At 43.3% G+C, this 27,753-nt stretch overlaps 2 protein-coding genes across 2 annotated transcripts in view; one reads left to right on the plus strand and one right to left on the minus strand.

Annotated features, from left to right (window-relative positions):
* LOC139283111 (E3 ubiquitin-protein ligase RNF123) overlaps nt 1-27,753 on the minus strand; it is a 103,270-nt gene that overhangs the window by 43,409 nt on the left and 32,108 nt on the right. Inside the window, exons 31-35 of the mRNA XM_070903068.1 lie at nt 26,540-26,679; nt 25,636-25,692; nt 24,547-24,678; nt 23,733-23,808; nt 23,531-23,615 (exon numbers count right to left, since the gene is read on the minus strand). Coding sequence (XP_070759169.1) covers nt 23,531-23,615; nt 23,733-23,808; nt 24,547-24,678; nt 25,636-25,692; nt 26,540-26,679 — 490 coding nt within the window. The remainder of the gene's footprint in view (nt 1-23,530; nt 23,616-23,732; nt 23,809-24,546; nt 24,679-25,635; nt 25,693-26,539; nt 26,680-27,753) is intronic.
* amigo3 (adhesion molecule with Ig-like domain 3) lies at nt 1,045-2,706 on the plus strand. The gene has a single exon (XM_070903466.1). The coding sequence runs from the start codon at nt 1,045-1,047 to the stop codon at nt 2,704-2,706; it is 1,662 nt and encodes a 553-aa protein (XP_070759567.1).

A 27,753-nucleotide genomic window follows, 5' to 3' on the forward strand; every position in this document is an offset into this window, starting at 1 on the left:
CTTCACTGGAAAATGATTTTAATGTCCACCTGAAGCTTGAAGAAGGAATTAAAAGGCAAACTCAGGATCCAACCATCAGGAGGGACTTCGGTCTGTGCTGGAGGCACTAAGGTGCAGTTATGGGCTAAGTTGGTTTCCAAGAGGAGAGAGGAAGTCATGCTGAACGCTGCTTTTACTACGTTTTCCTTGGATGGAATAAAAAGGGCAAGAAAGGAGAGTATTTTAATACCACAACGTACCTGCGCCTCCTCTTTTTTCCACCTTTCTGAACATCTGAATGAGCTTTAAAGCAACTACACTTTGACTGTGCTCATTCACATTGTTTTATCCAACACTATCCACCTTATCTTTTAACCTATTGCCGAAATATTGATCTTTTTCACCTTTAATGCCGTGATGCCAGAGCAAACGCAGCTGGATGTTGTCCCACCTGCTTTCTTCCAGCCTGCTGAACACAATTTGTTTGTTTACAGGGGCACACCTGGACCTGGACCTCAAACGCTATGCCTTTTTTAATGTAGCCAACTCTCCTTTTCCTCTTCGCGCTCTCCAGATGGCTGACATGTTGGCAGGTGGATGCAGATGCAATCGCCTCATTCAACAATAACTGAGTTAGACAAAGTAAACGATCACCTCGGAGCATGAAACCCAGCGAGCATGCATTACAGTGACATTCTGTGCCCTGTAGCTTAAACAGCAGCAAAACAAATAAGCTTTCTGTCTTAAAAATGATCAGAGACTCAGAGTGAGGGATTTAAACATTTACACGGGCATATTTGCCAGAGGCAGGAACATTAGCAGAAGAGAAAAGACTTAATGTGTAAAGGGACTGGAACAAGATAAAAATGAAAAACAAGTTTGTACGGTCGCATTTGTTATTTTGTCAGGAGTCCATTTATGTGTTAAATTAAGTGAAAATGTAATGAATCACACATGAAGGATGTGAAAAATAGATTTAAAAAGCATTTACCCCGGCTGCTCTAAAGAGGAGAACGTAACGGAGACATAAAGAGACTATAGACAGATCTCAGTCTGCTGGTGGTCATGTTACATGCTGGTGGAAACAAGGGTGTCCTGCAGGGTGTGGTGGCCCCCGCCGTTACAGCAGCATCACCGTCATGGTGGTCTGTTGTTGTGTTGTTAGTTTGTCTCCAGCTCCCCCAGCTGAGCCCGGTCCAGGCCACCGTCTGCCTGTCTCAGGGCTCCTCCCAGGCAGGCAGATGCCTCTGTGCCTCGGACATCCTCAGCTGCACTGCGGTGGGTCTGGAGCAGGTCCCCAGAGAAATGCCCGTCTCTGCTGTCACTCTGGATCTCAGCCATAACCGGATTGTGCAGTTGGAGGGGGGCGGTTTTGATGGACTTTATCGATTGGAGACATTACGGTTAACTCACAACCAGCTGACTACTATTCACCCGGGGGCATTTCAAAACTCCTCTGGGACTCTGCTCCGACACCTGGACCTGTCGTCCAATCGGCTGCGTGTTTTGGAGCAGCACTATTTCTTAGATTTGCCTGGATTGGAGGAACTGCTGCTGTATAACAACCGTATTGTCCACGTGGAGAACAGAGCTCTAGCTGGACTGGGCAGCCTCCGCAAGGCCTACCTCAGTCATAACCGTCTCACTGACTTCCCCTTCTTTTCCATCCAAGAGCACAGCCACCCTCACCTGTCCATGCTGGACCTGTCCTCAAACCGCCTGCCCAAACTACCCCTGGAGGATATATCAAACTTACCCATTTCAGTCCAGAGAGGACTCTACCTCCATAACAACTCCCTGTTGTGTGAGTGCCCGATGTACAGTCTGTTCCGGCACTGGGAACAGAAAGGCTTCGCCTCAGTGAGAGACTTCAGACAGGAGCACACCTGCCTGGTCTATGGGATACAGAGGGGCACTGTGCGCTTCTTCCAACATGACCGCTACTTTGAGAAATGCAACATGACTGTGATGAGTGGGCTGCTGAAAGAGCAGGAGAGCAGCGTTTCAGTGAATGCAGGAAAGGCAGTGCTGCTGCACTGTGTGACCACACTTACTGGACAGCATGTGACCTTTCTCTGGGTGTCACCGAATCAGGAGTACGTGGCACCGCCAGGAAACAACGGATCATTAAAGATGTACACCAACGGTAGCTTGGAGATTGTGGCAGCACGTGTAGAGGATACTGGTATCTACTGGTGTATGGCACTGGATCAACAGCAGCGGCGCAATGACACGTGGGAGGTCAACGTGACCGTGGTGCTGCACCATGACAGCGGGCCTCATGAGTCCTTCAACACCGGATTCACCACCCTGCTGGGCTGTGTGGTGAGCCTGGTGCTGGTCCTCATGTACCTCTACCTGACGCCCTGCCGCTGCCCACCCTGTCCTAAGTCCTCGACCCCGGCCACCCCGAGCCAGGGGAACGAGGCCGGGGCAGGGAGCGCCCAATCCTCCATCCTCACCCCGACCCCGCCGGCGACAACCGAGGGCCCGGGCCGCAAGGTCAGTACCAACAAGCATGTGGTCTTTCTGGAGCCAATCAAAGAGCAGCAGAACGGCAGACTCAGGGCGGGGCCGGGAGCTGGGGCAGTGCATGGACATTTGGGGCCAGGGTTATTGCTAGGGGCAGAGCAGCACTCAAAGCTCCACAACCAGCCGCAGCAGAGGGCAGAGGAGACAGACTCCATCATGTCGGTGTTCTCAGACACTCCCATCATGTTGCCATAGCAACGGGACTCCGAGAGAGACACAGACTGGCACTATCATCACCTCTCACTCACTTCCTTCCTCACCACCTCCCACTGCACCCAGCACTAGACCTGAGCAAACCAGTGATCCAATACTGACTAAGAGCTTTTATAAGTTATCTTCTTTGTACGGCTTTGAGGCTTCTCAGCTGCCTGACACAACAGATCAAGTGCAATTTTAAGAGATTGAATACCGTTGAAAACCAAATGTACATATATTATTGTTTGCCCAGGTCTGCCCACTAAGCCCTACAGCCATGACCCAATGCACTGTGACAGGACGGGCTCAAACAGACTGACAGGGTAGGTGCTTACAGGCGCAGGCAGGACAGTGCAAGTACAAACCTGCCAGAACGAAAACAGACCAAAAATAGCAGGAAGTCTGGGAGAAGCTGCAGATACTGCGGATACCGCCTCAACGTCTGAGTCAGGAAACTGCGTTTGAGATGAAGTTAGAAGACAAAGGCTGCAGAAACACATCTAAAAGAACGTGAGGGATGTTTTCCTGCGACCACGAAAAGCATGGACTGCGACTGAAAGCTTTCCCTTTAAGCACGGCTTGTACCTTTAATCAACATTTGCTGCAGATGCCTTCTTGTCTCGTACAGAGATAAAGAGAGAAAAATACATCTTTTTAGCGTTTCCTTTTCTTTCCAGAGCCGGTGTGTTACTTGATTAGAGCCAACCCAGTCTGCATAGTGTAGCTCTGTCACAACGTGAAATGTTTTAGAGTAGACAAGCTAGACAAGAAGAAGAAAAAGAAGAGCTTTTAGCAGGTAAAAATAGAAACGTTTTAAAGGAGAAGGTTTGATTCTGAAGTCCTGTCCCCCTCCTCCCTCCTCCTCTCCCAGGGACATGATTACTGTCATCATCAGTCAGGAAAACAAAAGGAAAATAAATAAATAAAAAACATCAGTCGAAATGATTTACGCTGGAGAAGAAGTACCATTGTTTGGTGAGTTCATTCGGAGACAGTGGAACTTTAGAAAAGGTTTAATCGATGGGCTTTTTTATTTCCTCTGTCTGAGACAATGAATAGGTGACAAAGCAAAGACTTGCCTTTGTGTGGTGAAGATACAGCAGGACTGACAGGACAATCAGGACGGACGTGTTTTTGTTTTTATTGTCTTCACTGTGTTCACTGCATCCTCCCGTCCTCGCACTGCCTCTCTCTCCTTCCTGTCTCCTGTCCTCTCTTTATCTGTGTGATAATAAACCTCTGGATCTGGACCGTCCTGCTCCATGTCTGCCTGTTATTGTTACTGAGACACAGTGTGTGTGTGTGTGTGTGTGTGTGTGTGTCTGATTTTCCACACACTCAACAACAACTTGAATTATTTCTTACAAATATGATTCATCTTCTTACCGACTAACAGCCGACTTCACACTGAAGAAACTCAAGCAGTCTCTCAGAACTACAAACGCTGTGTTGCTGCTGTGAATCAGACGAACAGGTTCAGAGTCAGAGGAGAAGAGCACGTCACTATTTTCTCTCAGATCAATATTCTGGATGGAGGTGAATAACACAGCACTTGGTAATATCTTAAACTTCACTTTTGTTAAACTGAATTGAGCCTTCTGTGTTTGAGTCCATCTTCAGACTCCTTCTGTCCATAACTACGAATCTAATGTGAGCAATACAAAACAAGTTAAACGCCCCTGACGGACAAGCAAACTTTAAGAGCAAGCGATCACATGATTAATCACGTGTGATCGGAGCAGGAACAGCCAATCAGAGACAAGGATTTACCCTCCATCTGATCCATTATTCATTCTTCTTCATTAAATCCTCGGTTTACTCAGTGACGTGTTTTTCTGCCAAAAAAAAATCTATTTTTATTAACAGTTAGTTTTATTTAGCAGTTAACGTGAAATGATCAACAGTCTAATATATTTAACAACTGAATGTACATCGATAATTAGACAAACAGGGACGAAGCGATAAACGAAGGATCTAAATACTTGTTCTAAGTATGATTGAGAGCTCCAGTGACTGAAACGTTTTATAAAAGAACAGAGATGAAGGAAAGAGAGACAGAAGGAGAACATAACGTAAGATGATTATTATTATTATTAACATAAAATACAGAGACTCAAAGCAGCAGGTCTGACTGTGAACTCGGAGCCATGAAGGCTCATCAGATCATGTTCTGATATCTGTCATTAACATCAACACTTCTGCCATCATCACCATCATCTTCACCATCACGGCTGCCACTGGACATTGAGGTCACTGTCTCCATGACAACCTGTCCCATCCAGAGCTACGCATGATGGTCCAGCTGATCCTACAAGCCAAGTGTATGAATGATCACTACATTATTACCAAACTTACATCTGGAAATTATATCACCTAAATTCCTCGATAATGAGACTCATCCTACTGAATCTACTTCGGGTCTCAGTACGAGTCATTTAGGAGAATTTGTCCGGACCAGGTCCGGACTGTGCACCAGGAGCACCAGGGTTAAGATATGTTCACCAGCAGGAGACATGGTCAGTGTTTAAATGAAAACATGTTATCAACAGTCCAGTCAGAGCTGCAAAAGAAACACGGTAGATATGAAGATGACTAACTCCTGAGACTGAAGACACTCGGCTGTTTGTGTGTAGTAATAAAACTGAAATATACAATATGTTGTAATAATTTTACGGTGGTCCGGACCCGTCGTACGAGTGGTATACAGATGGTCCGCCCGCCACAAGAAGAATTATAAAGTGCCTGACACGCCTTCCTATTGAGAGACAGCTGAGGGGTCAGACGAATTCACTTCACGACAAAATAAGAGAAGTCAAGTCAACTGTTGGTGCTGCTCAGAGCTGCGTTTCTTATTCTGATACAACAACGTACGATTATCGAACCTTCAGCAACAGTGGACACATCAATGCTCCTGTTGATGACGTTACTCAGTGTGCTCTTTGGAAAAGGTCCTTTAATCACTGAATACAGTTGTATCGTGTGTGTGTGTGTGTGTGTGTGTGTGTGTTTGTGTCATGGACAGGAGGAAAATAATGGACTGGTATTTCTGTCTGAAAGTGGAAACAGAAACAGACGAGGGGACAAAGACAAAGAAAGACATAAAACCCTCCGTCACTTCAGAAACTGTTTCAGACTGGTTCCAGATGCAGTGGGGGGGTTATCTCCCAGTGATCACACACACATCTAGTTTCCTCTGTACCATCATGAAGGCTCACGCTGCATTACATCTAAAGCAGGCAAAGAGGACGCCAGAGGAGGACATGAAGAACATGAAGAGATCACAGCGACTGATTGAGAGAGAGACAGAGAGAGTGAGAGACAGAGAGAGAGAGACAGAGAGTGAGAGACAGACAGACAGAGAGAGAGGGACAGAGAGAGAGGGACAGAGAGAGTGAGAGACAGACAGAGAGAGAGACAGAGAGAGAGAGACAGAGAGACAGAGAGAGAGAGACAGAGACAGAGAGAGTGAGAGACAGACAGAGAGAGAGACAGAGAGAGAGAGACAGAGAGACAGAGACAGAGACAGAGAGAGTGAGAGACAGACAGAGACAGAGAGACAGAGACAGACTATGTACAGACTAGCTGACCACAGTCAGTGATAAGAACCTGACTAATTATGTCACAACAAGAGAGACAACCAGGAGGAATTCCCAGTTTCTTTTTTAAAAATTATTAGTTATTTGATCTAAATTGTATCTTTATTTTATGTGTGTGTACATGTATGTACATGTATGTACATGTATGTGTACATGTAGATGGAGAGAGAGAGAGTTTAATTTCTTCCTGCATGAAAAACACAAAGTAATCCCTGAACACATGATGAGAGCTCAGTGACGTCTCACAGTCTTAACTTTCCAAACGTTGAATCTGACTGCATCATTACAGCATCATTAATATTGTGTCTGATATTAAGAAGGACCAAACTGGAGCCTAATACAGCCTTTAAACACACACACACACACACACACACACACACACACACACACACACACACACAGTGATGGATCATTCATCTCCCTCTACACCGGCCCTGTTCATTTCCTGTGTTGCCTTTGTGCTATTATTCAAACCAACGTGATATCAGCAGCCTTAACTGACCTGTGAAACCCGCTGATCATCATGCAAACCAGATCCTGATCTGGTTTAGTCAACCAAGAAGAGCCCATTATTCCAAAGTACAAGAGCCCACACAGTCATGATGTCGAGGGAAAGAGAGATTTCAAAAAGAGAGAAGTGGAGGGAGGGGGACCACACAGGTCACATCCGTTTTCCCACTTTATCAAGAGGCTTTGAACACATCAGTCAAGATTTTACTGCACAGAAAAAACAAAGAGACAAAGTTACACCTCTGAACCGCTGCAGTGATGATTCAAACTGGTTTCCAAAGATACCGTGTGAGGTGACAGGAACAGGCGCATGCAGGTGTTGTAAAAACTACAGGAAGTTAGCTTTCATAGTTTGGCTACTGATTGGACGGCTCACAGTCGGCAGGTGGAGCTGCACCAGTGAGACAGAGCTGATGGAGCTCATTGAGATACTTTAAGACACATTAGTGCCTGTGATTACCACAAAGTGAGTTAAAAGAATGACTCCTATCTGAGTCATTCTATCTGTCTGAGTCTAGATTCAGAGTGACGTCCATTTCCAGAGATATCATCATCTCTGATGTCCATCAGAATAAACCTCCAGAAATCCACTCAGACACCAGAGGAAAGAGACACTGCAGAACCTGCCTGACGATCTTCATGTTTTTAAGTTTCCTTCAGTGTCTTAGTGATCAGTGATAGTTGTCTGTCCGTCCATGAGGACACTGCAGACAGGAGCTGCTAACAGCTGATTCAGCTGCTTTCATGAAGGCAGTGTAACTAAATGGAAACAAATATAGACTAAAATAACATCTGGGCTCAAATGTCTTGGATTGAGGGGCTTTGTCCAACTGCTTCTGTAACTTGACAAAACCAACAATGTGATTTTCACACTGTGTGGAGGTGAGGAAGTAAACTGGGTTTGAACTTCTCCCTCAGCTCTCTACTTCTGTCACTGTGAATGTGGGTCCAGTAAACTACACTGAAGAAGGAGGATGGACTTCATCAGAGCCAGAGCTGAAAGGGTTGATGCGGGGGTGAAGTAAAGGGATGTTCTCACTGTGATGCACTTATGTGAAATGGATGGCAGAGCATCCATTAAATATTCAAGAGGTCTTCCCTCATGCTCGGCTTCCACTTCAAAACAAGTCAAACTTGTAAATCGATGATACAGAAACAACCGCGTCATCAGATCAGAGATTCTGTTAGTTTCTGGACGCAGAGTCACTATCAGCTCTCCGTTATTCTAATCCGTCTCTTTCTCAAACCTTTCCATCGTATTAAAGACTGTTTACTAGGCATGTGTACCGAGGACTGGTCTCAAACTAGTTCCAGTTCCTGAGTACTCAGAATATGCTTCATTTGAACTTTGGTTCAACGTTTTCAGTTTGGGTTCTGTTAAATGAACGTTTCCCCTGCGTCCACTGATGAAGACGTGTTCATTAACGTCATGTGACTACATCCAAAAGTGAAATAATGTAAATGTTGTCATCAAGTCCACAAGGGTCCGTGATGATGATGATGATGATGATGATGTGCTGTCAGAAGGTCACCATCATGTCTTCGACTGCACACGTGTGGAACACGTCTGCGTACGCACAACCACCGATTGTAGCATGTAGAGACACGTGTGCGCGTCCACTGTCCACGAGCAAGTCTGCAGCCGTCCACATCCGTACTGAAGTAAGATCAAGCCTTCACACATATTTCAGACATGCAGACATGCAGACACCCACTCTACAGCCTGAGATTCAAAGTGGTCGTCTGCATGAGCTGATGTTAGACAGCACCAGCCAACTGATCGCACTCCAACCAGAAAAGGAAGTTGCTGCTGCGCTTAGAGCCAACGGCCACATCTACTGAGAGACTGAAATAATATTTAAAGGTTGATGTGTCTGCGTGGTGAATGTTTCAACTGTGGCTCTTCACTTGTGTTTGGATTTTCTTAACAAATCCAAGATAAACTGCCTCAACACCGGACACACTGCTTACAAGATGAGATAAATACATTTCTCGGACTGCTGAAGACCGCGGTCAGAGGCGTGACGAGGAAGAGTCTGAACAAGACAAGAGGAACAATAACAGAAAGACGGGGGAAGAAAACACAAAGGACTGTTTATGCTGGACAGCAGGAAACAGTTTAAAATAAAGTCACTGTCAGCCTGCAACAGCTTGGTCCAGGGTAAGAGAGGGAGACAGGCAGGACAGGCATGAAGACAGGTCTTTATGAAGACAGACAGGTCTGCTGTGGGTTATAAAGACAGACAGGTCTTTATAAAGACAGACAGGTTCAGTCTCTTTGTTGGTTGTTACGACACTTTCAGAATCATCACTTTTGTCGTTAGCATCGTCCCTAACAGGTGGCTTGCTTCGTGCATGCGCTTGTTGTTGTTATATTATAGCTAGATATTCTATCGATCTGTCCTGGTTCGCTCTCGGCTCCTAGTCTATCTGTCCTGGTTCGCTCTCGGCTCCTGGTCTATCTGTCCTGTTTCGCTCTCGGCTCCTGGTTTATCTGTCCTGGTTCAAAGACAGCAGACAGACTCAGAGACCAGCTGCTGAACATAGTGCAGCATTTAGCAGCTAAAGAGCCAGATGTTTCGGTCAGGAGGTGGAGGAGACCAGAACCAGAGCTAACAGAGAGAATTGATTAATGATTAAAGTCATCTGATGGTTCCTGCGTTTCCTCATGTTTAACATCAAAGCAAAATGCATATTTTGGATTTTTCACTGTTTTCAGATGTTTTATAACAAACTGATGGAGAAAATGATCCATCCTGATGGAGCCTCTTGTTGCTGTGAGATGTTTTGTGTCTGTTTAACTGTGTGCCCCCCCCCCCCCCATTTCTTTTACATGGTTTTGAAATCAATAACAAACTGAACCAACACCTCGTGTGTCACCTCTCTCCCCCTCAGATTTGTCCATCAAACCTCGACTCTCTGCTTCAGCCCTACAAGCCTCCGTCTGACTCTCCCATCTTCACTTTCTAAATCTTATTTCCTGAACCTTCACGTCCATTCCTTCCTCCATCTCTCCTCTTCCTCCTTAGGTCTTCCTCAGAACTTCCTCTTCGTTCTGACCGCCGATGTCTCCCACCTTCAATCTGTCGTTACCACGGTAACAGAATACCACCATGAAGAGGAGCAGTGAATGTGCTTCAGCACCAACAATAACACACACACACTGTGTTACGCAAACATTCATCACTGTGTGTGAATACTGAAGTCTGTTCATGCCAAATCAAACATTTTAATCGTTGAAACCTGGTTGAAACCTGGTTGAAGCCTGATTGAAGCCTGATTAAAGCCTGATATTTCTTGTGTCTTCATGAGGAGAAGACCTCAGACCTGTTGAGGACCGTCAGCGCAGCAGCTGCCGATGTATGACAATATATCAGCTGATAATTACTTTATTTAACATAAACAATCTTAAAACACATCCCTTAGATTTGTTTAGGTTTTTTTTTGATACTTTACAGTGTAAAATCAACATGTCCAGAGGTGACACCTCGTCCACCTACACAAGCAGATCTCAGGTCAGAGGTTCTTTTGTCATAGATTGAGACAGTCAGAGCAGCTGCCACCTGGAGTGACTGCAGCAGGTGTTCAAACAGTTCAACCAATCACATCGCAGTTTACAGGACTGTCGGGACTCAACAGTTCGACTTAAACAACCTGTTGGTGCACACTGTAATGATTTTCACATGTGGACATTTTACACACACAATAAACAAGTCACTGAATATGTGCAATGATGAATGAATGAATTCATATTAAAGTAAATGCATGAAGCACTCGTAACACAAACAGCAAAGAGCACAAACTGAATTTATAAATGAACTAGAGACCATCGATGGGATCAAACCAGTCGCGAGTTACAGCTGAGAGACAACGTCGATCACGTGTGTTCTTTACATTGTTTTAAAGCCCTGAAAACTTCAGCTTTATTTCTTCACTATTTCTCCATAACTTTAAATATTTGGAACGAAAAGAGTTCATTTCAGAAAAGAAGAACTTTCTTAGTTTTTAACAGCGACAGAAGCAAACAACATTAAAACTGTCAACACCTTTTGATTCAAAATCCTGATCAGAAATACATGAGCTCACTTTCTTCTTCCAACTGGATCTCTATGACTGCACTGCTCCAAAGATCAGTAAGTGAGACGGAGGTGAAATTAATCTTTACATGCTGTATAACAGACTGCTGGGAGGTTAAAGAGTTAATATCCTGGTACAATATGAATTCAGATCCAACTGATACCATCACTGTTTGAAGTCTTTTGAGACTGTGGACATGTGTCACATTAGACCTGCCTTTGTCTGGCTGCAATCTAAATAAAGTGAGGACGTAGTTAAACTGCACTGTAGTGTTATTAAATGTGTTAAACAAATCTGTTTGTCTCGCGGCTCGTTCTTCTGTAACATGTGTAACAGATGAACATGCGTGTTATTCGCTGTGCAAAGCACCTCTAGTTACTCACGAAAATGGAGGCTTTTATTGTGACGGGAGCCCAGACGCCTCAATGGAAGGAGCATTTCTAACATCAGCAAATCAAATCTAGGAGACCACATGAATAATGCAAAAGACCTCAAGACATCACACAAAAACGAATTCACGTTTGTGGGCCGACGGGCTCGTCGTGGAGTACAGGAGTGTTTGGACCCGAGGAGGAGCCGAGAGGACACGCTGGATAAACTGCAGTGACATCAACACTGAATATTTTTTCATGAAGAAAGAAATGACATTCAACAAATGTTAGAATGAGGCCTGAACCTTTTACAATTTCATTTAGTGATGCCAGCAACTTATTTATAGTTGTAACAGCTAATAAAAGGTAACACATAAACTTTCACTTCCCAATTCATCTGGAGTCTCCAGCTGTAACATCAGCAAGCCAACACACTCTATACACTATAATGTTCACCATCTTAGCTTAGATTGTAAGCATGCTAACATTAGCTATGACAACGAACAAGCAGATAGACAACAATGAAAGGGTTAGTGATACAAAATGTACATTATGTCATTTTTCACCCCTAAAAGTCTAATATTCCCCTGTGATTTCTCACTCCGCTCAGGGCAACAGACAATTTGTTTTCATGGCAATCTGCATTTGCAAGAAATAAATACCCTGTATGTGTTTTGCAGTGTTGTGTCTCTTGTACAGTAAACAAGTGACTGACATGATGTAACATGGAGGTTAAACTGACGTGTTAATGTTGCAGAGAGATGTACGTACAGTAAGAATCATTAACAACGTCCAGCTTTAAGAGCTTCTCTGGGTTTGCTCCATTAAAGTGACAGCAGACACATTTGCAGTGATTCTTTTTGGGAAGAAGAGATGTGTTTTCCTGGCAGAGCCTCGTAGTATATTACTTACAAGGGTACATACTTTTTACTGCAGTACCTTTACCTGACAGCTTGAAGATAAAACACATCCAGATGGTCTCATCTTTGTCTTTGTGTGTAAATCAGTGAGCCGGTTTACATGTTCCACCAAACAGACATTTATCCTGTTGTATTGGTACTTTTCCTACGTATTCAGACTGCAGGTGGAAGTAAACAAGAGAGATCCTGTTATTCATAATAATTATTATATGAATAATATTTTACATGTTGAAAAGAAAGTCATGAGATGCTTCACTGTCAGACTCAGTGATTAGATATGAGTCCACTCTTCATCACCGTCTTTCACTCATGTTGCATTACTGCTGGCTTCTATTAACCCATTCATCACCAGCAACATCTTTCCTTTTGTTTGTCTTTACAAACTCTCTCTTTTCATACTGTATTAAGTCTTGAAACAAAAAGACATTTAGTCAGATACCAGGTTGTAGATAAGGAGTAGAACAGGAAGTACCACTACAGTCATTGTAACCAGGAGCCAGCAACTCTCTGCACTAGATTCAGATTCCAGATATTTACTAATCATCATCTTTTTGCATCATCGCTAACGTAATTTCTGCATCTATAAAATGTGGAGCATTGCATTGTGGGATTGTTAGCAGACCGTAGTGTACATGTCATCTCTATATGGTGGATAGATCGAAACACTTACACTCAAATAAATTGGCGGACAGTAAATATCACTATAGTGATAGTCAGGTGTTCTGCTGTGGCCTCATTTCATCTAAGTTATTTAATTTAACACATTTAATCTGCACACCAACTGTTTTCATTAGAAATGGAAGTACAAAACATCTAGGCCCCTCTTGGACGCCCCCATGGCAGATAAAACATGACAAAGTGCCCTTAAGGGTGCCCCCCAGTGGGAAAGACGTGATAAAGTAGCCAGTGCTACATGCTGGAAAAGGGTTTTGACCTGTTTCACCATAAATGCATCACGACCTTCTGCACACTGGTGCCTCAGTGCACAACAGTCTGGTGCCTGAGTCCACCGCTGATCTCGGCCATATACTGTTCTAGACTACAGACTGCACTGGAGTTTGAGAAGAGTCTACGTTGCTACAGGGTTTGCAGTCCTCTCACTGACTAATAACATCAGGCACGCTCGACAGCTTCCTTTTTGGCCGGACGTTCATTCGGTTAACCATCTGCAGGCCCATCCACTCACAATGAATATGTGAAGATTTTAGTAAAAACTTCAATGAACTTGAATTAATTCAGCTTTTTGTTTTCCATCATGTTCTGCTGCTTCTCCAGGTCACTTTAATGGAATGTATTATATCATTACTGATCTATACTGCTGGAAGCTACTAAAAGAAGTTTAATATCTTAGTTATATCACCAAAATAACATGTTAGCTTGATGTGCGTATCATCTGCTGTATACTTCATGAACACATCGAACATTTTATCCCCCCCACCCCAACCACAGAGGGAAACATTCCTGAAACCTTTTACCCTCTCAGACTCGGCGGGACACGACTGCGTATTGAAAAACGATCCTCCCAGCTGAGAGGGATCAGCAGCGATCGCACAGAGCAATAAAAATCACAGCAGGCTGGACTTATGAGCATCCCCAGAGCCCAGGCCTCTCATGGTCCAAAGCTGCTAAGCTAATTAGCCTCGGTCTCAATCTAATCTGTGGATGGCTGCGAGCTGCTTCTGATGTCTTTCAGCCAGAGGTAATGGACAATAATTAGCACCATTGATTTTCTACACTGTGGAGGGAGGGGGGAGAGGGCTCTTAACGTGAACAGAGAGGAGAGGGAGGCACGACGGACAGATGAAATCCACTGCAAATATCACCATTACAATGAAGCAGTGACTAGAAAAGAGACGGACGGACGAAACTACTGAGAGAGAATAAAATAATAATAATAATAACAACAATGATAATAATAATAATGACAATAAGCCAGTGGAGAGTATCAGGTTTACCAAACTGTGGGAAGACTTTATTTTACTTTCATAGCCCTCCTCATTTTGTTGCGAGACCAACATGTTTCATGACATCAAGTGTGCATGTGAATGGGGGTCACCTGGAGACGGCTCCCCCTGAATCCTGCAGGTTGTGGTGGTTTACTGGAGCTCCACATAACTGGAACATCGCCTCTCTGATTTATTACATGCAAACACTTCAACAGCCACGAGTGGCCAAAACCTATTAGTAAAGCAGACGGCATGTGAGCTGCATTAGGACATGAAATGAGTTCACAACACAGCTGGAGGCTGTTCAGAGGACGACTGCTCCCCCATTCAATTAATCAGCGAGCAGCACGGCAAAGCAGTAAGAAACAAAGCAGAAAAACACCCACAGTCCACAATCAGAGTCTGAGCATTGCTCTGCATTTCATTTCTCACATGCAGTTGATGTAAATTCAGCCCTGCCCTTCAAAACGTGCTTTGGACTTCATGTTTCACTGCAGACTGAGTCTCAGTCGAGTTTTTGACACGTTTCCAAGTCTTCACATCAGTCTGACGTGTCGCTCTCCACCACATGAACACATTGACACTAGAGATGTTTGTGTTGGTCACAGTGGACACATGAAGGTTGTCTGTATGAATGTCATTCAGTTACTGTCAGCTTCTGGTTCACATCATTATCAAAGTGTTTCAAAGTTTCATAGTGTTATTAACTGCTTTACAGGAGCAGCCACCACAGTGATGGAGGCTTGTTCATTTTCACTTACAACTTTTGATGAAAAGCGAGCTACTTCATCATCTCACGGCCGTTGATGCTGGTCATCAGACACACAGGTTGAGGTCAAAGTCAAGACAAGAAGACGAGTTTCTGAGCTTCATGGTGCAGTACAGTACTAAGTACTACTACATAGGACATGTATGTTCACCGGATATCTTACATCACATTATATTTATCATATATACAGATATGGTGTGCCATAAACTGAACAAATCACAGACATAAAATGTTCAGTATCCAGACAGGAGAAGCTCGCTCTTTACTATTTGAACTGCAAAATTGAGGAGCAGCAAAGCAGATGCTATTTGCAGCCCGGTGTCAGTAGCCAACAGTGCTATTTGCGGCTGGAGTGGAACCTGACTAAACCGAGACCATTTCACAACATTTACCACCTGCTAGAAAGCCTTTAGTTTGGTTTGGAAAAAACACACATAATGAGTTCCCTACGGGATTCAAACAGCAGTCTCTCCTAAAGTCTATCTGCAGCCGTCACAAACCCCCGCGGCCCAAAATAGACAACCGCGTGATGCTGAACACCCGTGGCGGTCAATAACCACCCTCGGTCGACACTCAACGCTCTTAAGAAAATAAAAGAGTATTTGTTCCTTGTGGAGTCAGCAGGGCTGATAGAAAGGTTGTTAGGGAGTGTGACCATCAACACGGTGCTGATGTGTTCTATACTCACTGGTCAATAAACACCATTATGCGTGGAGAGACTAAAGAAGAGTCCTTGATGGAATTCCACCATGGGCAGACAGGCCGGAACGATTAGACCACGAAACTACATTACATGAAGACTCGTGCTTTTATTTCTTGAAGCCCATAAACTGAGGCGTCCCTTCACTTCCTGTAGTGTAGTACAGTACTGAAGCTGTACTGTGTGACAACGTCATATACGTGCTCTTTATCCACTTGTTCTAGCTCTTTTTTGAAGGTATATCACACTTTCATTAAACATCTTGTGCATCACTTTAACAAATGGAAACACGAAGATCTTAAATCATATTTGTCATTAAAAAAGGTACATGTGAGTCTGATCTCATGGATCTGCCAATTGTCTTTCAGGTCGAAGACGTTAAAAAGAAATTTACCTCAAATGTTTGTTGCTGCAAGAAACACTGGCTGATATTTAGAGGAACATTTTGGGAAAGACATTATTTGCTTTCTCACTGAGAGTCAGATGTTCAGATTTATACCACTCTCATGTCTGTACAGAAAATATGAAGGTACAGCCAGAAGCCGGTTAGCTTAGCTTAGCATAAAGACTGGAAACCTCTAAAGATCAATAATAAGCACGTTATATCTCGTTTATCTAATCTGTACAGACACTGAAGTGTAAAAACAACTATTTCTTAGCTGGCACCAATAACTTCCAGTATTCTCTACGGGTTTCATGGCAAGGTAGCAAAATCCAGCTGTTTCCCTTGTTTCCAGTCTTTATGCTAAGCTAAGCTAACTGGCTGCTGGCTGTATGGATTTCACTAAATGTTGAACTCTTCTTCTGCCTTTGCTAAGCTAAGCTAACAAGAGTAACATGAGAGCGGTATCAATCTGAACGTTTAACTCTCAGAGAGAAAGAGAAGAAGAGGACTTACAGAAATATAAAAACCCAGAATATTTAATCATACAGATGACACATTTCTGAATTGAACAGATGAAAGTTGGGGAATCTGGTCAGCTTTAGGGCTACTTCACTTTTATAAAAAGAAAGAAAGAGGGTGGTAAAGTACAAATTTACATATGAGAAAAACACAACGTGGGCTGTTAAGTCCTTAAGAAGTCATCCATTGGCTCAGAAGGACAGTTTGACTAACAGCATCACTAATGAAGAATATATGAGAACCTGCCGATATCTGTTTAGCATTGGCCAGTGCTGGAGGAAGACTTGACATATGACTGCACCACAGCCTGTTCTGAGAGGAAGGCTGAGCTAACTAACCTAAACATATTAATGCAGGAACGACTAAATGTCAAGAAAAGAGTTTGCCTTTGCAAAGCAAAATTTATTTCATCTGATCTGTTGATGAACATCTATCTTCCTTTTATCTTCCCCATGACTATCAGTTACCACATCGAACCTTTCCAAACAGCACTGAGACAAACTCCAGAGGACAGCTAATAACCAACCACTGACCGCTAAACGCCTCCCATGAACAGCAACCGTCCAATCATAGTCTAGCACCCATAACTAGTCTCATCAAGCCGGTTTTACACAATGTGAGTGGGGTTGTTGTTAAAGCGATACTCACTATATAAGAGTGGAGCATTGGGTCTCAAATACACAAGAGCAAAATGTAAGAAATGGATTAAACTGTGTGTTTATCAGCACTAATGTAAGCTACAATACTTAGCATGTGTGGCTAAATAGCTTACTATCTAAAGTAGTAACTAGCACATCCACTGAGTTGTATTTGATGATCATCAGGTGAGGCTAATGTTAGCACTCATTCCTGCTCTGGTGTATTCACTCCAACCACTGTTACCCAAGATAAGATTACATGCTCCAAACACCCGGTTAGCTTTAGCCTCCATCTGTTAGCATGATATCATAACCTGGGACCTGTTAACTTTAGCCTCAGCCTGTTAGCATAATATAATGACATGGGGCCTGTTGCTTTAGCCTCAGTCTGTTAGCAAGATATCATGACCTGGGACCTGTTAAATTAAGCCTCAGTCTGTTAGCAAGATATCATGGCCTGGGACCTGTTAACTTAAGCCTCAGTCTGTTAGCAAGATACCATGACCTGGGACCTGTTAGCTTTAGCCTCAGTCTGTTAGCATGAAGTGCATATTTAATACACAGTTCTTGTTTTAAAACTTTTAAAACAGCTGGAGTTTTCTAGCTTAATTAGCTAGCTAGCTAGCTAGAGCTGCTATAATATGCTAGTAATGTTTGAAACAATGGCTCCTTGATTTCAGACAGAAGTAGACAACAGTGGCTTCTCATTTCTAGCCAGTGACCGTCTGAAATGAATACTATGAATTTTGAGGGCGACTCTGACACCAGCCGAAGGGGGGGTGATTCCTCCGTACCTGATGAAAGCCAACCTGTGCTCAAAATGTTGTATTCTTGCTAAATGCTTTTGCTAAATGTTACTAACTTTATATCTTCCCGGAGTTTCTTTGTGCTTTGTCGTCTCGCAGGTTCCTGTGGATCGTGGTCCTGGTACGCCTGACTCTCATCACTACAGTTATTATGTTTAGTCGTAGTTCTGTTACTATTGAAGCCGTTATTGCTATTATTAATCTCAGCTATTATTACAGCTGTAACTACTATTATCTGTCATATTTCCATTATTGTTATAATTATAGCTGCTATGGCTACTGCTAGTGCTGCCATACATCTCTGCCTGTCTGTCTCTACATCTCTCTCTCTGTCTGTCTATCTGTCTCTGACATCTAATTAATAACTGAAAGTAATATATTATGTTTCTATGCAAATATAAGATCTAATAAAAACATGAGAGATCTCTTGTTTTAACAACTCAACACCACAACTCTCCAACTCTTCAACATGTAGTGAAATCCTCTTCTTCTCTTCCTCTCTCTAAGCTAAAGATGAAGCTACAGCCAGCAGCTGGTTAGCTTAGCTTAGCATAAAGACTGGGAACAGGGAAACAGCTAGCCTGGCTCTGTCCACAGGTAACAGAATCCACCTCCAAGCAGCTCTGACGCTGATTAACATGTTATATCTGGCTTCTTTAATCTGTAAAAAAAACTGAAATTAATTTTATGTCAATTAGTCGACTAATCAGCTCTGATTTACATATTCTAATGATACTGAAATATAAGTCAGTGTCTCTGGAGATGAGGTAAATAACTATCTGTGGTGACTGAAGTGACACCAGAGGATCAGAGGATCCACGAGACGTCATGGCTTTTGTCTCCAGCTAATAAGTCTTGTTGTTATTTTTTAAAAAGCAAACAGCATTCAATTATTGACAAGTGCAGATCAGTTTGCTTTTCATCCCTGCTGCTGAACAGTCAAGTCTCAAGTAAAACCAACAAGTCTGGAGTCAAGTCTCAAGTAAAACCAACAAGTCTGGAGTCAAGTCTCAAGGAAAACCAACAAGTCTGGAGTCAAGCCCAAGTAAAACCAACAAGTCTGGAGTCAAGTCTCAAGTAAAACCAACAAGTCTGGAGTCAAGTCTCAGTCAAGTCTCAAGTAAAACCAACAAGTCTGGAGTCAAGTCTCAAGTACATACAACAAGTCTGGAGTCAAGTCTCAAGTAAAACCAACAAGCCTGGAGTCAAGTCTCAAGTACATACAACAAGTCTGGAGTCAAATGTCAAGTAAAACCAACAAGCCTGGAGTCAAGTCTCAGTCAAGTCTCAAGTAAAACCAACAAGTCTGGAGTCAAGTCTCAAGTACATACAACAAGTCTGGAGTCAAGTCTCAAGTAAAACCAACAAGCCTGGAGTCAAGTCTCAGTCAAGTCTCAAGTAAAACCAACAAGTCTGGAGTCAAGTCTCAAGTAAAACCAACAAGTCTGGAGTCAAGCCCAAGTAAAACCAACAAGTCTGGAGTCAAGTCTCAAGTAAAACCAACAAGTCTGGAGTCAAGCCCAAGTAAAACCAACAAGTCTGGAGTCAAGTCTCAAGTAAAACCAACAAGTCTGGAGTCAAGTCTCAGTCAAGTCTCAAGTAAAACCAACAAGTCTGGAGTCAAGTCTCAAGTACATACAACAAGTCTGGAGTCAAGTCTCAAGTAAAACCAACAAGCCTGGAGTCAAGTCTCAAGTACATACAACAAGTCTGGAGTCAAATGTCAAGTAAAACCAACAAGTCTGGAGTCAAGTCTCAGTCAAGTCTCAAGTAAAACCAACAAGTCTGGAGTCAAGTCTCAAGTAAAACCAACAAGTCTGGAGTCAAGCCCAAGTAAAACCAACAAGTCTGGAGTCAAGCCCAAGTAAAACCAACAAGTCTGGAGTCAAGTCTCAAGTAAAACCAACAAGTCTGGAGTCAAGCCCAAGTAAAACCAACAAGCCTGGAGTCAAGCCCAAGTAAAACAACAAGCCTGGAGTCAAGCCTGGAGTCAAGTCTCAGTCAAGTCTCAAGTAAAACCAACAAGTCTGGAGTCAAGTCTCAAGTACATACAACAAGTCTGGAGTCAAGTCTCAAGTAAAACCAACAAGCCTGGAGTCAAGTCTCAAGTAAAACCAACAAGCCTGGAGTCAAGTCTCAGTCAAGTCTCAAGTAAAACCTGTAACTGTAAAGTAGCAGAGAGATTTCTTTCAGATTTTTGGAATAAAGAAGACATATTTGGCAGACAGTATATAATAAAAACGTGAGGGGAAGAGCTGACAACATGAAACTAAAGAGCAGATCCTCGTATGCACGCCAGCACTGAAGTCAGTATATTATCATTCATTACATGAGTCGTCCAACAAAAGACAAAAAGACAAATGAGTTCATTGCAACTTGTAGATCAAGTAAAAGCAGAGAGAAGAGGTGAGACACAACAGGAAGGAAGGACGTTGGCTTTAACTTCACGCTTCATATGTGTGAACTCGTGGGACTAATTGCACCTGAATCAGTCGACACTCACGACACCAAACACAGACCAGGTGTCTCCTGGGTTGAGTTATTAGTACGTCATCAAGGTAAATTACCAACAGTATATCAGTTAGTGATTTTCTTATTGAGGAAATGTTCACAATCCCACCTGCCCGAGTCACCATCTGACTGAATGCTGACCACAGCTGCTTTTATTTACTCTCTCTGTTAGTGTACGTTTGTATCTGTGGGTGTTTGACTTTGGGATTCTCATAAATTGCATCTCCATGACAACAGCTGAGCACATGACAGAAATCAGCTCTTACCATCACTTTATTTCCCAGTAAAGTGCCTGTAGGACGGAGCAGACTATTCCATCGAGTGACATTACTCAGACATCCACAATGAGGCCGACTGAAAGACGAAGAGGAGCATCAGAGAGAGACGACCGGTCAATGTCCTGATGCAGGACAACACAGAGGACGCCACAACAATTATTAGCAGGAGATCCACTGCATCAAAACAAACCCTCCCAATGTCTCCACAAACTGCATCAACAGGTGACAAGTGTAACTGCACAGGAAGAGGAGGGCGGGGCCTCATCACCATGTCATCACCACGTCATCACCATGTCAGTGTATCTAACGGTACATTCATCCTCCTTCAGCCCATCGTTTTATCTTTTTAAACACACATGAACATTTGTTCAGACACACAAGCATGAGAACACTAATAACAGCTAATAATCATATTTGTACACTTATTCTGAATGGCAATAAATGTTTTTTTAACTGTGTCCCTTCGAATCATGATTAACTTCACGTGTCACCACCTGTTGCATCAATAATTCAAAAGCACATGTTTAGATGATATTTCATGTCTGTGAATCACTATAATAAATGTGTTGTGTTATTATAAAATATAAAAGATGATTCCAGCCTTCAGACATCGCTGTGATCTACAGCCTCAGTCTGCGATCAGATGAGTCAGAGTGACCACACTCAGATTCAGGATCTGATTCCTGTCAGTCTGCGGTTTTCTTTGGCACCATCCGGAGCTTTTATCTGCTGCTAACTGAATTTCCTCGACGCTGCAGCCCATCAACACCCGCTGGTTTCCCCACTGTGGCCTCATAATGTGTGTGTGTGTGTGTGTGTGTGTGTGTGTGTGTGTGTGTGAGAGAGAGAAACAAAAGCTTCACAGATCCTGGACCTGTAAGACCCTGTGAGGTCTCTGGTTTGAGGTTACCTCAACAACTGAGCTTTGCATTAGTTATCTGAGGGGGACCTGAGGGGGACCTGAAGGGGACCCGAGGGGGATCTGTGGGGGACCTGAAAACCTCCCACCACAAAAACAGGTTCTTCCCCTCTGCAGTCAACCTGACGAACACGGCCAAAGCCTTGCACTGACCCCCCCCAACACAAACACAAGTTATACGTTATATTAACGTGCACCGCCCCTGTCCCCCCTGCGTTACATTAACGCACCCACCCCCTACTGGACACTTTATTTGGACACTTTATTTTGGTCACTGCACTGTTTGTTATTTCTCTTATCTTATTCTTTTACCTTTATATTTTTACATGCTTGTTGTCTGTCAGATTATATGTTAAAAACAATGTAGCACCATCAGACCACGACAAATTCTTTGTAATGTATGTTACTTGTTTCTGATTCTGATTCTGATAAATAAAGATGAACTGAATAGATGATGTCTGTGTGACTGCAGAAACCTAAATGTCTGTTTTAAGCCACTGAAGCTGTGAGGAGAGTACATGTTGTTCTTTAGAGATTAGAACCTAATTATCCAGTTAACCACGGAGACAAACGCCCTTCAGCCACATCGGGACGCTGTTCAACACACCAAATAATGCTCACCAGCATCACACTTCAAAGTGCAACTGGCCTGAAGGGGCCCTCTCCCAAAACACCATGAAACAGAGCTGATTTCAGCTGTCGACAGACCTCCACGCTGTCATCTGGTCTGAGAGTCATTGAGAGGTAATTAGTTTGGATTCATCCTCACTGCCGTGTCACTGGAGGAACGGCCCTGTTAATTAAAGCTCAATCAAATGTTGATGAAAAGCCGGCAGTCACAGTTGAAGTACAGGACTGGGAATCTGTTCTGTTCCTCTGATTAGTTTATTTCAGAGTGACGTCTTCTGATAAATGATATCCTAATTTCTACTGTTGATCCACAACAACAGCAGCTCAACCTCCTGTTCCCCGTTAGTTACAGGACATTTACTGTTCTGCTGCAACAGGAGAGATCATCACGAGCACAGAAGACAACTAACGATTCTTCTCTCAGTTCATTGTTTGGTCTGTAAGATGTCAGAAGATGGAGCCTGGTGCTACTTCAGGTCATCCACTCATGGGTGTCCAAAACCTCTCTCACAAAAGGTCCATATAAATATGTGGACACTCGCTCTTCCTGTATCAGCATTCAGATACCCAAGACTTGTTCATCACATGTTGGATTTCAGACTCTCTCAGGGGGGTTAGTGAGATCAGGGACGTCACCTCTAAATATCCTGTAAAGCTGATGTCTTCAAGTGTCCTGTTTGTCTAACGAAGATATTCAGTTATGAGGGGTGGGGAAAGAGAGGACTGTTATATCGTGACATATTCCAAAAATGGCTTTTAATGTTGTTAGTGAAGAAACATTAACAGGGAAAGGCAGAAGTGTGATGTGAGGGCTCAGGGCAGCAGGTCACAACACTGTCAAACAAGCTGAGCTGCAGGCATGTCTTTACCACGAAGTATCGAACATCAGCAGAGTCTCAGAGTCTCAGAGCACTAACTAACGAGCCAACCGACCGACTCACTGCAGCTACTCTGATCAGGTGAACACAATAAGTCATGCTGTGTTCACGTCATATTGCTTGGACCAGAATCACAAGCAACCGATTCACACTGAGGATGCGGCTTCAGCCTGAGGATGCGGCTTCAGTCTGAGTCCAGTCAGTTTAACTGCCAGCTTTCTTTCATGTTTTCTATTTACTGAGCTGAGGTTCTGCATGTTTATAAAACACCTTAATAAACTCTGGGAAACACAACGAGAGCTGTGAGTGATCTACTGTCACAGCCACACAGCTCAGGTGCATTATGGGTAGCAATCCCGTTCACACCTTACCCCTGTTTGTCTCCATCCACCAGGATTCGAACCAGGATGCCTGTTACAGCCACCAGGATGGGGTAGTGGTCCACACTTTCCAGACCTGCAACACACACACACAGACTTGTTTTAATATTGGCACAGACGGGGACTGTAACAGGCATATATATGTATACATATATATACATATATATATGTGTGTGTGAGTGTGTGTGTGTACCTGGCAGTCTCAAGTTGACCACACGATCAAACAGGTTCTTCTCTGCTGTCACTCTGTTTAACACCTGGTTCAGCAGCTGCAAGACAAATAACTATATTACAGAGGACATTCTGACAGCAGGCCGACGATCATCACATGAACAGTCTCAGTCTGACCTCATTAATATTAATATCTAAAGTTTAATGGTGATCAAAGTGTGGAAACACAGTCTGTTGCCCCAGTGCATGCTGGGAGGTTACCTCATGTACCTGCTATCATATGAATACTGCTCATGGTTTCAACTCATGTTGCCTTTTTAATAATAATAATAATAATAATAAAAAAATAAAAATAAAAATAACAAAAGCATTATGTTATTCATGATGACTTCCTCCAGGATCAACAAAGAACCAAACAGGATGAGTTCAGCATGTTTCTGGATTAGTTAGACCACGTTTAGAGAACAGGGCCTGGACTTCAGAGGCAGAGAACTTTCCAAACTGCTGTGACACAAGTCTGGAGCCGTTTGTTCAATAGACTGCATGTGTCTATTTAACGTCAACCCAGCCGGTGGAGGCAGACGATGATGACCCCCCACCCAGAGGCTGGTCCTGTTCAAGGGAGTTTTTCCTCGCTGCTGTTGCCAAGTGTTTGCTCATGGTGGGACCCGTTGGGTCTCTGTATATCATGAAGAGGGCAGTCTAGACCTGCTCTATATGCCCTGAGATAACTTCCGTTATGATTTGGCACTATATGAATAACACTGAATTGAACTGAATGTGTCAAACCTGCCCAGCACCCCTAACCATGAGAGGGACCCAGAATCAGGAATCACCTGAGCGAGGCGTCTGAGGAGGAGCTCTGCAGACGGACGGGACCAGTCCAGGAAGATCTCTGGAACCAGAGTGACCGTCATCTCCAGCACTCGCAGCAGGCTGACCGACAGGTCGAAGCAGGTCGCACACACCTGGAACAAGGTTTTATATCAATATAATTTTATATCGATATACTGAGGGATCAATTCTTTTCATGATTAATCGATTAATCATTCAGTCCACACAATGTTGGAAAATAGTCTTAACGCCTTCATATAATTTGTTTTGTCCAAAACTCAGAAAATCTGAAACATGTTTAACATTTGACTTCATCAATAAATCAATTGTCAAAATGATTTTTCTGTCACTTTTTCATGAATGGACTAGTAGTTTCAGCTCTGTCCATGTGTTAAATGTCAGTGAAGGATCTTTATTTTCCTTCCCCATCTTTGTTCTCTTTTTCCCAGTCAGCCATGTTGTGTGAGCTATTGAGAATAATAATAATAATAATAATAATAATACATGGAAACAGTGAGAGTTGTTCTCTGTCACCTGTAGTCACAGGAGCTGCTGTGAGCTCTTCTCCACTATGGGACCTTGATGACCTTTGACCTGCAGCTTCACGTAACCTGAACTTTAAGCACCTGTGAGGTCTTGGGTTTGTTCTCCGCCGTGTTTTACAAAGCAGAGCGTTTCGTTTTATGTTCTGTTTGGTCGGAGAGTTCAGCTCATATAGATGTTCTGTTGCATTTAACGTCAGCATCTTTACATTCATAGACCATCTGCAGCTGCAGCAGGAGGTCCGGAAACATTACATGAGTTAAACTGAATCAAACCTGTAACGGATCAGAACATCGTCTGCGTATTAAAACACACTTCCTCACAGCGTTCATCTAAACACACGCCCTGAGTTACTGTCTGTAGCAGTTCTTCCCTGAACCTGGATTTAGTATCACCTCCTGATCAGAGACCACATGTAGGTTCAGGACATCGTCCTCTAACCAGGGGGGAGAACAGAGGGACAGAACCAGAGGAAAGGGATAGACCTGAAGTTGCAGGTGGTTTAGTTCCTGCAGTGGAGAAGGCCGATACGACAGAAGTGTGATTACCTTCAGCTGACGAGTGTCCACAAAGTTTCTCTCTGGACGCTCTGCAGCCTGCTGGATCTGAAGGAGCAAAGAAGGAAAACACACCTTTAAATTCTATTTGTGCATCTGTCTAACCCAGACAGACAGACAGACAGACAGACAGACAGACAGACAGCTGTGCATCACTGTGGGAACAATAAATAGTACTGCTGTGCTGAAAATAGCAGTTGTTCCCACCGGGACATCATCAATTAGAATACTAAGTGGTGCTAAATTGGATGATTCAGCGTATTACTGAGGATTTATCTCAAACCCAAAATAATCTCATTAGAGATTATAAGAGAACATTACAGATTATAGATAGAACATTAAACAAACAGAGCATCCTGCACCGCTCTTATATCAATACTGTGAGTGATGAAGTCAGGAGGCCACTGACGTTGTCAGTAAATCTGACATCACTGACCAGCTCATGCAGGTGGTGCTCATGTGATCCTGTTGGTTTCACAATCAACTCACAGAGACTTGAAACATACTCAACAAAGCTGATGCACCATGATGAAACACGTTAAAGTTACTTCATGATCTGTGTGGTGCATTCAGGTACTGACGTGAAGGTCTGACAACAGAACTCCAGAAGGCCACATCGCGCTGCATTCAAGAGCAGTGGTGTTTGTAAACTCAACAGGGAATACAGATAATCATCAGACACTTCTGCTGAATTTATCAAACTGTCTGTGCACTTTCCTATTGATCATTCAACAGTGCAGAAAACCATTAATCACCTCAGATCATCTGCTCTTCAGCCGGGTGTAAAGATAAACCTACCAAAGGCTCCATTCTGACAAACCCACAGGACGTTATTTAACCTCCAGTTACAGGACCTCCTGTTGTTTCCACAGAGGCTGAATGATTTATTAATTACCTCCTGGATCATGCCGATGAACTCTGAGAAAGCCCAGTTGAGCTGGTTGAGGACGCTGTTGAGGAAAGAGGCGGCCATGTCTTTGTCCAAACTCAGCAGCTCTGCCATGTGTCTCTGCAGCAGCAACGACGGACACGGCTCTAAACCAATCAGACGAGGGGAGAAGACAGTTACACAAACAGTGGAAGCAAAGGACACAAGAAAGTGAATATTATCTTAGCAGCATGTCCAGCATCTCTCAGAGGAGCAGGAGGCTACTGGTGGCCAGAAGGACAGGCTTTCAAGTCCAATCAGAGGAGGCCAACTAAAAGGACAGAACTTATTACTGAAGTCACCCTCGAACTATGCTCAGACTATCCCTTCCAGTTGGGGACTGTGAGCTGCTCTTTAACGCTTTAACGGAGGGGAGGAAGTTAACCAGATGTTCATTTACCAAACCAACCAGTTAATAACAATAAACTTTATTCAGCTTTACGCAGTCAAACCACGATTCAAACACTTCAGGGGGTCATGAGGCAAATGAAATCAGAGCAGTTAGTGTTTTCTCTTCTGAAACACAAAGATAAAGTCTGAATCTTTCTGCTCCTCATCGAAGTTTGTTTTCAAGTTCAAAGTTAGAAAACGTACTCGAGTGACACACTGCTGCTATAATTAACTTACTGTATACGTGCTGAAGCTCTGAACACAGCACAGTTATCCACAGACACAGCAGCTGGCTAAATGAGCTCATACAGTAAGCACCAGATCTGACAAAGTAACAGAAACTGATAAATAACAAATGACAAACACAGATTCTTAAAGGCTAACTGTGATTGCTCTCAGAGAGACAATAAGAGCAGACCATGATCTCATTACACAACAACAGCTTCTCTCACACTGAGCTTCTGCAGTGAACACTGCACAGATATGACTGTTGGCAAAGTGACGAGTGTTGTTTACCACTCAGAGAAAGTTACACTGTAAGAAATGTAGTTAAAACTGAAACTGAACATTTCAATCTCATAATCTGTTTTTAGAATGACTCTGTAACGTGCAGGACTACAGATCAACAACAGCCGCTTGGTTTAACATTTACAGCCATGTTTATTAATGTGCACTGTCCCTGTTAAATAAACAGGCATAAATAAACGTGACAGATGAGATGAGACCAGGCAAGAAGAAGGAGGATCAAGCTGAGGGTTTAAGAGCAAATAGTAAAGTCTACAACAACAGAG

Source organism: Enoplosus armatus, chromosome 3, assembly GCF_043641665.1.
Source record: "Enoplosus armatus isolate fEnoArm2 chromosome 3, fEnoArm2.hap1, whole genome shotgun sequence".
Lineage (NCBI taxonomy): Eukaryota > Metazoa > Chordata > Actinopteri > Centrarchiformes > Enoplosidae > Enoplosus > Enoplosus armatus.